The sequence below is a fragment of the Bubalus bubalis genome, chromosome 4, assembly GCF_019923935.1.
Source record: "Bubalus bubalis isolate 160015118507 breed Murrah chromosome 4, NDDB_SH_1, whole genome shotgun sequence".
Taxonomy (NCBI): Eukaryota; Metazoa; Chordata; class Mammalia; order Artiodactyla; family Bovidae; genus Bubalus; species Bubalus bubalis.
In genome coordinates this window covers 112501662-112515033 of record NC_059160.1, presented here as the reverse complement: position 1 = coordinate 112515033, position 13372 = coordinate 112501662, and the positions used below count along the sequence as shown (strand labels likewise).

The window sequence follows — 13372 nt, the reverse complement described above, 5'->3', positions numbered from 1 at the left end:
ACCTTCCATGTTCAGTGAGCATTTTTTTATTACTACTTCTGAGACTTATGAATGTAAAATGTATTTTAAGTACTTCTTCAGTTTAATAGAACATCTCTTTTTTTTGGCTTCATTCTCATTTCTCTTTTTATTACTTTGATGAATGATCTAGAGCTCTGGCTGACTGTCAAATTAGGGTAATGAGAAGAGCAAATGGATTTTTTAATTTGTTTTAATTTGTTCTTCTGAGAACTAAAGATCACTTGGCTCCATGGGTCACAGTCATGATTAAAATGCAATTTAATTGCTTTCTAGAAACACAGCAAGTTTCATTGCAATCAGGGCAAATTTTGTAACAAAATCTGTTTATAAATGTGAGTTTGGACTGAACTTTCTAAGTCTGTGCCTGAGTCTACAGGACTAGTTCTCATTTTTATTATGATTGGGACATTTAGCCAAATTAATTAATTGAGTTCTTTCTACACAGTGCAATCACTGGTCTCCAAAATTCCTGGTGTCTTGGTTATTGTGCTAGACTTACAAACCCTGTAGATCCATTTGAGCAAAAGTTAAATGCTGGAGTCATTTGGGAAAGATTCTAATCTTGTGTATGACACAACCTCTAATTAGCAAAATAGCTGAAGGAACTATTAACAGCCATATGTATTTAAACTCCAAAATACAGTCAACATTTTGAAGCTATTAACTATTCCAAGATATCAACACTTCTGTTTTCAAGCTGGTGTGTGTATTTTCCTGATGTACATTCCTTTTTGCTATACCTGTTACTATTGTAAAATATTTATAGTATACATTTAAGAGTTTGATTTCCTAAGGATCTATGGCGATAGTATATCAGGTAGTGTAATAAGGCGAGTTAAATTTTGAATATGGTAGCAAAGGGTTGGGAAATTGTAATATATTGGGTACCAGTATAACAGATATAAACATTCTTTTACTTTAAACCTTTTCTAAAGGATAACAGTAAAAAAAAAATGCTACCTCTATAAGTTCTACGTTTTTTGTTACTTTTCTTTTAAAATAGAATTTATTAGAGCAGTACACAGTGACGTTCACACGGTGGCAGCAAAAACTAGCAAAGACGCTGGCAGTGCGTAATATCAAGTTTTTAAATATGTCTAGAATACCAATACTAGCTCTTAATTTCTAGTTTTATGTGGACTGTTTATTATAAATATGCAGTATACACTAAATAAAATATTGTAATTGCATATTTTAGGCACCATCCTTGAAATAACTGAATACTTGAAATTTTAATATGGGAACTGTTTAAACAGTGAAATAAATGATCCAAACTGATGTTTAATTATAGTTGAAGTAAAACAACTTAAGTACATTAACTCTTGTCAAGCTTTCCCTAATGTTAAGATAGTCTACATGTATTTCCTCTGTCCTTCATATAAAAGGAGCTGAAGCAACTCTCACTGTATGTGCATTTTAAATTGTCATTCTACTAACAGATTTTTTTTTTCTTATGAGACTTGCATCTTTTTTGTCACATGGCTTGTGTGATTATTAGCCACACTTGTGGGGTAACCAGGTAAAGTCCAGGTCTTCACTTTTGGCAAGCAAGTGAAAGTTTTTATGTGAGACAGGTGGGTCCAGTATGAACAAACTCATGACCCTGGTCTCCACATCATGTTTTAGAGTAATTAACTAGCTCAGATATTCAGTAAGTGTTTGCTCTTTGCAGTTTATTATGTAACTTTATTCTTCTTGTTATTAACGTGTAAGTTCATTTAAGATACAGCCACCTAAGATAAAAACAAATGTCCCATACATTGAAAAAACTTAACAATAATTGCAGGCAGATGCTTAATATCCTGAGAACATAATAAAATATTATTATTTCCCTTGCTTTTCATATAATTGTTACAGCCCCTTTAATCAAAGTTGTATTCATCAGGCATGTGATAAGAGTGAGTTTTTTAGTTAGAATTACTTTATTTCTAATTGTCTTGCATTATTAATATACTTTGGAGGCAGATTAATCATATGAAACAAGACTTTTCTGGTGATTCTCAAATGTTGTATTTAGCAATTTGTCACTTAAACCAACAATTTTTGCTGAACTCCATAAATTATGATTTTCCCATTAACCCTTCCCTATTCAGAACCTCCTTTTCTCTATCTTTTTGTAATGTACTATAATGATGTAATTTTTCTTGTACTATTTCAGGCTTCCAGGTCCCTCTAGGGTGCCAGCTGCAGGCAACAGCAGCAAGGTCCAGGGAGCCTCCAATTTAAATAGGAGAAGTCAGAGCTTTAACAGCATTGATAAAAACAAGCCTCCAAATTATGCAAATGGCAATGAAAAAGGTACGTGTTCTCCCCTTACATCATAAAGGCACAAGTGTAACCTATGAGCCTCGTAAATTACATGCTAAATCTAGCGTGTAAGCAATGTTACAGTATTTGGAGTGGAAATGTTATCAGTGGACTTTCTTATGTTTTGTAAGTGCATCCTCTTGAAGAAAGCATCCAGCTTTCTTCAGGACCTTTCTGATCTGGAGAATATTTTAAGGAAATGTAGTCATTTATATTAAAGCAGTTAGTGATATCCCTATGTTTAAAATCTGTTTCTCAAAGATTTCCTCCTGGATGCATGTAAATAATATTTTCTTTTGTCTTCTCATGTTTTGTGAATGTTTATTCTGAAATCATAAACCTACATAAAATGTCTTTGAATCCTTAGTTTTAGTTAACTAAATTAATTAAGTGCCCTAAGTGTTTGGGGAAGTTGAGTTTGAAGCAATCAGAATTTAAGACATAATTATGAGAGATATTTAGTCTTTGGAAGCAGCAGGACAAATAAATATTATGACCTTGATTTTTCCTTTAAGAGACAAATTATTCAGGTTTGTTTTACTTTCTTGAAAGGGTATATGATAGAAATATCCAACCACATACTGATAAGGAAGAAAGGATACAGTTGGAAGTGTGTTAAAGGCAGATTATATATTAACTATATGATACACAGTTCTCTATAGTGTGTGCAGCATGTATTTAAAGAGGCTCTGGCTTGATGCATATCCCTATGGATCATGCATCCAAGTGGGAGGATGTGTAATTTACATCTAAACCATAAGAAAACCAAGAACTTCTGCTGTTGGGAGCAGTGTGACCCTGTGAGGGATGAGGGCATGTTGCAAGATTTTGAGGTAGTGTTTTCTGATCAATAAAACTTCTCTTTGTAGTATTTAACTCTCCATGTAACAGGAAATTCAATAGTGACAAATATGCTTAGTGGTAGAACAGCTGGCAAGTTTAGTTTGATTAATTCAACCAGGTTAAAAGTTTTTTGGCTCTGATTCGAACATTTCCAATTGTTTCATATGGATGATTTGATGAGAGTTCTTTTACTCAGAATTGACAAGGGTAATCTATGGGTGATCTATAGTTGAATTGATAGGAGTGATCTATACACTTTACTGAAAATTTCTTACCTATTAAAACACAACTGGGCAGACTCTAAACCCCTATAAACAGAGCAGTGTAAGATCCCCAGTTCTTGAGTTAAATGGAAAAAGAAGAAAATAGTATGTATTTGGAAGTTAGGATTTTTTTCTTTAAAATAGACAATAAAAACTTTGATTTGAGAACCTAAGAAGAAGTATTTCTGAAGACTTATACTTCTCCTGGACAACAATTTCTTATCACAAAAATATCTCCCTCATTTTGTGACTTTTCTAGAAAGTGTCAATGGCCTGTGAAATTCTAATGGAAAGTAAACAGGCTTAGACCATATATGCTGAGTGGAATGCTCAGGTGTCCAATTTGGCTACATGATACTACAGTCACATAATATTTTTGTAAGAAATGACTAGTAACATTGGCAAAGAAACCTAGAAATGCTTTAGATGACCTAACACTTTGATATAACAATGTACTTTTCAGTCATTTAAAAGTGAAATACTTTTTTACATTTCTGGTATCTAAAAGTAAAAATCCAAAGATAGCCAAATACTCCTATTTTTCCATAGCCATTCAGCCTCTCTAAAAAGTAGCAGTATTTACAATAACCGCAAGGTGGAGACAGATGACATACATTATGTGATTTTTGACCACAAGCAGATTTCCTTACGTTGGTCTCAAGAGCAAAAGTTTTCCTGGTGAATTATAGCCATTACTTTTAATTCCAACAAAGTAAAATTCTAAAACCTTTAAAGTGGATGATCTCACACTCACAAATATTTATAATATATTAAATTTAGGCATTAAATGGTCTGAAACTGTCAATAACAAAGCTTAAATTGCATTATATAATACAGGGCTTTCCTCATAGCTCAGTTGGTAGAGAATCCACCTGCAATGCAGGAGACCCTGGTTCGATTCCTGGGATGGAAAGATTCACTGGAGAAGGGATAGGCTATCCACTCCAGTATTCTTGGGTTTCCCTTGTGGCTCAGCTGGTAAAGAATCCACCTGCAATGTGGGAGACCTGGGTTTGATCTCTAGGTTGGGAAGATCCCCTGGAGAAGGGAAAGGCTACCCAGAGTCCAGTATTCTGGCCTGGAGAATTTGTTTTATATGTTATGTGGCATTTTCTATTCACATGGAGATGCAACTTCATGTCAGTACTTCCAATATCATTTTTAAATTAATCATTGTATCATGCTATTTTATATTGCCAAATGTGCGTGCATGCTGTCATTTCAGTTGTGCCCAACTCTGTGCAACCCTCTGGACTGTAGCCCACCAGGAGTTTTGCCAGGCAAGAGATGGGATTCTCTAGGCAAGAGCACTGGAGTGGGTTGCCATGTCTTCCTCCAAGGAATCTTCCTAATCCAGGGATTGAACCTGTGTCTCTTAGGTCTTCTGCATTGGCAGGCAGGTTCTTTAACACTAGTGCTACCTGGGAAGCCATATGGTCAAAATATTATCTTAAACTATAGAGCAAACCAAGCAAATATAAACATCGCATATGAAACAGTTCATAATTTATCCTTTAGACTGTTCCTTGGTACATCTTTTTGGATAAGAATTATTTAACCTTTTGACATGGAGATGTTTTGTGGTAGGATAACTTCTAAAAATATTCTATCAGATAATAAGTTGATCTCTGTGACCAACTAGTTTGCATACATATCCTGGGCATGTCCAAATAAGGTTAAAGTTTAACAAGATTTTCAAAGATTACAGTATTACAATGACAGAATTCAGAAAGTACTGACTTGAGTATTCTAATTGCCTTTTCTTTTTAGTTATTAGAAAGTATAGCATTTATGTTTAATAAATATTTTGCTAGAAAAAATAATCATACTATCTGTAATGTGCTCCCTGAATGCTTCTAAATGAAAAATGTACTTTCTACTTAAGTCTTAAATGATGACTTATATGAATCAATTGGGGAATCTCTAGAATTTGTAGTAGATAGTAAAGACTTATTCACAATTAAAGAAATTTCACTTATTTAAAAACATAATTTTGAAAGCACAGTGGCTTCTCACATGTTTGGGATGGTAAAAATAGCTTATTTGGAATTTTGTGACTTATCTAATAAAGGAAAATCAGTAGAGAATAACAAACCACACTTCAAATGATACATCTAATATCATCTTAATAATAATACAAACCAAAAAATAGTGTGCTCCTTTCACCAAATGGATTAAAATATCAGTGAACATGGCCACAGATTAATTATCACTTGCAGAGAAGGCTAAATAGAAATGTTGTTAAAATATAAAGCAATACCATCCACCATTCTGTTGAAATGGAATGTAGTAGGGACAAATTTCACAGAACAAACGGTGAAATGAAGACAGCATTGTTTGTAGAGAAGCATTTCATTGGGGAGTCCAAGTTTCTTCCCTTGATGACCTGCCATTCAGAAACTGACAATGAATAATATATTCTGACGCTAGCATTTAGCAGTTTGCTTGTGGAGCCTATAAAATTACTCTAGACAAATGTATGCTTTAAAGAAAAATCAAATACCTCTTCAGTGGAAAGCAGGGATCCTATGGGAAAAAATGCTGTGGTTCATTTGGACATATTTTTTATGACTGAAGTAGTTTATCTTAATAATTGTTTTATAAAATTGACATGATAAATATGAAAACAGCTTAACAGTTTAGTGTTATCATGAATGTAAATATTCCTGGCTCTATTTGGAATTCCCTTTCTGAATTATGATCCCTGAACACATATTACTTGACAGAGTTTCTTAGCAGAGAGATGTTTTTCTGTGTTGCTAAGAAACACCACAGCAGCATAGGGCATGCTCCCGTCTCTTTATATTTCTCCCATGTGATTCTTACATGGAACTTGCACATCTCCAAAAGAGATTTGTTTTCTGTTTTCCTAGATTCTAATGAAGTAGCTTCTGGTGTGGAGGTGTTTTCTTTCACTTACATTCAATATAGATTTGGTAGACTTGATCCAGAGAATTTAGCAAAATTGTTTTTTTTTAAACTACCAGTTTAATGTAAATATTGTATTACTCATGGTTTTTTAAAACAGTTATCTAGTTAAGTATTTTTAAAAAATTACTCTGAAATTACCAAAAGACAAAAAATGAACTCTTTTATTTTCTTTTCAATGCAATGCAAATATATTTTACTTATTATGTCCCTTTACTGGAGATTTATGTATTCTGCCATGACTTTTTGCTTTATTTCCTTAATTATTATATAAACCTATAATGACATGATAACTTCAGGTTAATCTTGGGGATTTTTATGAGGTAAAGTAATTAAGTACATAGATCAAGTGATACAATTAAATAGACAATATGTTGTTTTCTATGTATACATGCTCACATATTGAGGTGTACACATATTATACATGCTTATACATAAATTAGGTATGTTTCAAGAATCTGGCTGGTGAACTGAAGCTTCCCTAAATCTTACAGTAGTCCACAAAGCAGCACTCTCACCTTACATATGGTACAATATATACACGCACAGAATGGACAGTGCCTCTACAATCCTTGTAACAGCATTCCAAGTTTCTGTTGAGTCATCATAAAACTGATGATTGAGGCATTTTGAAAACTATCATTTATGGGAAACAGTGTGGTGAGGTAAACCAGGGCCAGTTGATAACAAGCCATATTTAAATCTGAATGCTCCTTTTTTTAAATTTCAAAATGTTCAAAGTATTTTGGCATATTATTATAAAATGAGAATCTAATTATTTACCACGCTAATTAGCATGACTACATTGATCAATCATTTCCTCCCTTCCATAGTGATCTGTGATGCTGAATATTTAGTAGGGACTGTACATGTCACTGACCACAATGCCAGCTAGACAGTAAATACTTCAAAAATGGAGGTGCTGTTGTTATTTTTGGTGGTTTTTACTTTGTCATTGGGCTTCCAAGGTGACTCTGGTGAAGAACCCACCTGCCAATGCAGGGTATGTGGGTTTGATCCCCGGGTTGGGAAGATCTCCTGGAGGAGGAAATGGCAACCCACTTCAGTATTCCTGCCTGAAAAATCCCATGGACAGAGGAGCCTGGCGGGGCTACAGTCCATGGGGTCTCCAAGAGTCGGACACGACTGAGTGACTGAGTGCGCATGCGCTTTGTCATTACTTTGTAAGTTGAAACTTGTTTGTTTGCATCTGAACAGCATACTACTGAGTGAGGAAGAAGAGAGAAATAACTGAGGGTGTTCCCTGGTCTGCTTCTCAGGCTAGTGGCACTGTTGGCAGCACGTCTCTAAGCTCTGAAGCTAACCTGCCAAATTTCCCCAGAGAATCGTCTTTATCTAAACTTCCCATATGCCTGTTGTGACTGCCACATTTACCTCCGTGTAGTAATTTTAGAACAGATTGGCACTTTTCCCAGGTCATCAAAGTTAATTTTTTGCAGTATGTAATAACTAAAAATTAACTCTGTGAATTTAGGTGTTTTCTGAGCGAGAATTAAAATCTTCTTTAACATCAGCTCAGAAGGATGGTGTCAGCAGGATGTCCCAGGAGATAGTATATGGCTAGCTGAATAGTATCTTGTATGATATCCTCCCCATGTATATTCTCCTCAATTTGTTGAGGAAGAAGGAACCCACACTTCAGGGAGTTATCCGATTGCCTTCACTGTTGTGACAAACGTGACTTTCTGGAGAACCGTACTGGCAGAATTTCTGGGTGGGCCATGGACATATGGAAAGAAGAGAGTATCAAAATCTTCCAAATTTTGGAGTCACATAAGCCTGGTTTCCAATTTTGAGTCTCTTTTCTAAATTTTACCATATGTATGATTTGGAGCAAGTTGCTTTCTCTGAGGTTCAGTTTTCTCATATATAATAGTAGAGATCATAATTATATCGTAGGTTATTATGAATTTAAATGAGGCATGTTGTTAGAGCTCTCATGGTGATACCATATGTCAAAGTATCTGGGAAAAGTAAGCCGTTAGAAAATAATTGGTTATTGGTTGTAATGGAATTGGTGGTGGTGGAGAAGAAGGGGGAGGAAAAGAACAGGAGTGCAAGTACCTTTCTCTTTGGAGATCAGAGACAAGGAACAGTTATAGGCAGAGAGGGGCCCCTGCAAACACAGGCTACAAGTTTGTTGCACGAATGCCTTTAGATGTACAGAGCTGTGCTTCTCCCCATACCCAGCTAACCATTCACAGAAGCTGAGATAACAACACTCAGAAATGTATCTGAGAGACCAGGCTGCTTACTACTGAAGATGTAAATGGAACAGAGAGCAGAATGTGTGGCGGCCCCTACTCTGTCAGAGCTGAAAGGCTGTCATTTCAGTGGCTATTGTTCTGCAGCCTTTCTTGTGAGGAGCCCAGAGACACTCATTATTCTAATGTTCCCTGGATGCACAGCGACCTATGAATTGCGCTCTTCATGAAACCTGAAGCACCTCATTGTGACTCTGTCTAGATGGGGGCAGACTGAAAGTTGAGCTCAGAGAAGTGTCTTCTCTGTGTGTACTCATCTGAGGACAATTTTACAGCTGTTGTATGACTGAGACTGTGGGCTGGATATAGATGTCATAATTCGGAGTCCCTCCTGTCTCATTTTAGAGTGTTATGATGTTGAATTTCCCCTCTACTTGAACGGTGATAGCCGTCTGTCTAGCTAACATCAGCATGCTTAAAGAGCATCCTGACTGGTCCTTTTGTGACCCTCTCCTCTCATCTTCACCAAAGCTCCCAGACAGACACCAGAGGAATCCCCTGACTTCTTAACCTGATTGCAGAAACAGAAGATACACACTAAGTATGTGCTAAAATGATGAAATAAAAGACATTAGGAAAACCTGATAGGCTTCTTTTGTTTATAGTGGTCCCTCACCACAAACTGCCAAGCATCTGGGGGAAGGTTGAACTGGCCAAGATTCCAGAAGTTCACAGAGTAAACAATATTAATGCTGCATAGGTGTGACAAGTTTAAATGAATTTAGCTAATTTCGACACTATCATAATAAACAATTCTTTAAAGCTGATCATTTCAGCAGTTGCCCTGATTTCCCAATCTGTTCAAACTCTTTTACTCAAAGCATGGTCTGTACCAGCAGCATTGCCATCACGTGAAGCTTGTTAGAAATGCAGGATCTCAGGGCCTCCTGCAGATCTGCTAAAGCACAAGTGATGGGCATTCAGTAGGATCCCCAGTGACTGAAGCACACACTGAAGTCTGAGACCCTTACATTACACACTTAGAATGTTACATATTGTACAGCAACAACAGAGCTTGGGCTCTAGAATCACACACACTAAGTCGCTTCAGTGTTGTCTGACTCTTTGTGATGCCATGGACTGTAGCCTGCCAGGCTCCTCTGTCCATCGGATTCTCCAGGCAAGAATACTGGAGTGGGTTGCCATTCTCTTCTCCTGGAGAGGTCTTCCTAACACAGGAATCGAACCCATGTCTCTTATATCTCCTGCATTGGCAGGTGGGTTCTTTACCACAAGCACTACCTGGGAACTAGAATCACACATGTGGGATCAGTTCTAGCCACACAGTAATTCCTAACTAGTTGTATTCCACTGAATGAGTTGTTTAGATCCTCAAACCCTTGGCTTACCCAAGTGTGTATTAGAAATAGAAGCCCTTCCCCCAAAAAAGATAGGCAAAGTAATTATAAAATTGTATATATAAAAAAAAAGCTGGAAAAAACAGATAGGAACCCTTCTCATCTCATCAGGTTGTTGTGAATGCTAATGTGAGAAAATATAAAGAAACTTCAATAAAATGTTAGTAGCTAGTAGGCATTATTATGTTTGTAATAATCATTAATAATATTTTCATTCTAGAATAAGAATATTGCACATAACTTTTGGGATCAATGTAAGAAAGTGAAGATAAATTCAATATGAGGCCATTATGTTCCTATAAACAATAATACAGCAGACTATGCTTTCATTTTGGGGGTACTTTGTTTCTCTCCAACTCTTAATCCCAATATGCATATTATTTAAAAGTAAATACATAGAATAAATTTTCACATAGTTTCCTGGAAAAATCCTATATTCCTCCTGCCATGAATGTCTGTGTATCTCCCTTAGCTCATTTGTCTTGATCTTATTTAATATTGTACAGCCTTTGCTGCACTTCTGAACTCTTCCATTTTCTTCCCCACATCCGACTCATTTAACACTTAGTATATGCCATTCATCTTTTGTGAATCCAATTTCTTTCCTCTGACCAGATTGTGTCTCGGGGAGTCTAGGACATTACACAAAATAGCTACTCAGTAAAATTTAACAGCTGTTGTGTCTAGATTCATGTCCCAGAGATCGTAGGAACTAAATAGCACTGATTAATATTTCTGTAGATAGTCAAAATAGAGCCATAGATGTTGACAAAAATCACTGAAATAGTAAGTTCACTCTGTGAAATTCACAGGCATGTACACAAGTCACAGAACTTGAGAAAATTCATCTTGCTTGGGTATATTCTTAGTTTCCAGTTGAACCCAGGTAATCAAGAAATAAAGTTCATTTGGCAATTCTATTCAAGGCATTAGTTTGACATTGACTATCTTCTGTGTTTCCAGAGTCCAGGAACAGTGTTACTCCTTATCACTTTCAGAAACTGTAAAATTGTATTTAGCACTATATACATTTGAAAATATTATGACATAGTCATTGACAGAATTAACTTAGAACTCCAAGCTAAATTTAGTTCTCAAACGTGTCACTTACAAATTTTGTAATGTTGGCCAAGTTATTTAACCTCATTGTGCTTCAGTTTCTTCACATGCAAAATGAGGGTAATAATGAAAATTTCATGCAGTTGTTGGAAAGATTGAATTAATGAATGTCAGATACTTAGTGTCCTACACATAGAAGGTACTGTGTACATAGTACAGAACTATGCATAATATAGACCATAATATATGGTCTTTGCTTTCATGGACCATATATATAGATGTAGTAGAAGAAACAGACAATTACAGTGAAGTTATAATGGCTATAATAAAAGAAATAAAAAACTATGGTAGGGGCTTTCCAGGTGACGCAGCGGTAAAGAAAACACCTGCCAAAGCAGGAGACTCAATAGGTGCAGGTTCGATACCTGGGCCGGGAAGATCCCCTCATGTAGAAATGGCAACCGACTCCATTCTTGCCTGGAAAATTCCATGGATAAAGGAGCCTGGCGGGCTACAGTCCATGGGGTGGCAAAGAGTTGAATACGATTGAGTGAGCACACAAGAGTCGTCACCTAACCCAGACCTGATGCTAGGGAGAACAGAGGTGAGGGTGGAAATGATGTTTTTGTTTTTTTTTTTGCAGAGGAAGTGAGGTGAAAGTGAGACCTGATCAATAAGTAGGAGCTGTTCTGAAGAAATGTTTGATAGGCATTTCTAACTGTAGGTAATCAGTGTACTCTATCTGCTACTGAGAATGATTCAGATTACAATGAAATGTTAACAGTTTCTGAAAAGAATCTGTAAGTGAAGTAAATCTGGAATAACCTATACTTAAAACAGATACAAGTAAAGAATTGAAATCCATTCACAGAGACTGAAGGTATTTGAGACATTGGACATTTGAATCTTGTTTGGATTTGTTTGTCTGGAATTAGTCAGATACTTCTACTGTTTATAAGAATATCTTACTGTTTGTGTATGAACCAAATGGAGCCTGACAAATATTCTAGAAATGGACACGATTACAGACTTTAAATACTGTAAAAAAAAATCAATGTATTGTCCTATGCTTTCAAATTTAAATATACCATGTAAGCGTATTGGGTTATCAGTGAACTACTACATTTTAGTGAAGCATTTTTAAACACAGAATTACACCAATTTTTATAGTTAAAATGTGGAATTGTAGGAAACATAGAATTAGAAGTCAATGTTGGTGTACCAACTCAATATAAAATAGTTGTCTATTTGTTGTTGTTTTAGTCACTAAATCATATCCGACTCTTGTGACCCCCACGGACTATATAGCCTGCCAGGCTCCTATGTCCATGGGATTTTCCAGGCAAGGATACTGGAGTGGATTGTTGATTCCTTCTCCAGGGGATCTTCCCAACCCAGGGATCAAACCTACAGTTCCTGCTGCATCTCCTATATTGCAGGTGGATTCTTTATAGCTGAGCCACCAGTGAAGCCCACATTTGTCTATACAGTTGTTTTTATTAATATAAACTTCACAAATCTACTATATTATTTTAGGCACATTTATTAAAAAAGAAAAGCTAACTCATACAAAAACTCAATAAGCAATTTAACCTTTTTTCATGTCTCTAACTTCTTTACTAACTTTTTATGTAAATTTTTCTTTTGAAAAATAGGTAAGACAAGTATTCTATACCAATTGACTTAATTACATGTTTTTATCATGCATTTTGATACCCTTGAAGAAAACATTTAAAAGTGAAAGCATTGTAGTTTTATATTTATTAATATTTAATTGGTTTAATAGACTCCAATTCTGGAATATTATTAAAAGATTCTTTAGTAAACTATTTCCTTTGGACATTTCATCAAGACAACTTTGTATTAATTTGACAATATCTAGTATGTTAACAGTATCATTGTTGCCTTTTTTACATAAGTAGATAATTTAATTTTTTATCACTCCATTTCTCAGAAAAAGAGGATGGAAGAAGGAGGTATTTATGGTAGATGAAACTTCAGGTAATAACATGACCAGAATTATATGGTTCTCAAATGCTATATAGTTAAATTTATGCTGAAATCTCTTAACTCCAAACTCATTTTTTTTCTTCTATATGATATTATAACATCTTTTTTTTGGTTTAGTTTTTTAAGACTTTTAATCTAGCATTCATCAGTGTTGTAACAGTCATATAAAAATTCAAATCATAATGAGATTGCTGAGTGGAAAGTAAGTTAACACTAGTGCACTGTAAGTACTCATATGACACTAGGCCTTATTTTCTGATAGCCCTCAAAAAGTAGCTTGATATAAATGATCAAAAAC

At 35.4% G+C, this 13372-nt stretch overlaps 1 protein-coding gene across 10 annotated transcripts in view; it reads left to right on the top strand.

Moving 5' to 3' along the window:
- The window catches only part of NAV3 (neuron navigator 3), a 908237-nt gene that overhangs the window by 689027 nt on the left and 205838 nt on the right, over window positions 1-13372 (top strand). For all 10 annotated transcript variants that reach the window (XM_044941915.2, XM_044941916.2, XM_044941918.2 and 7 more), the window contains one exon: window positions 2180-2319. In XM_044941915.2, coding sequence (XP_044797850.2) covers window positions 2180-2319 — 140 coding nt within the window. The remainder of the gene's footprint in view (window positions 1-2179; window positions 2320-13372) is intronic.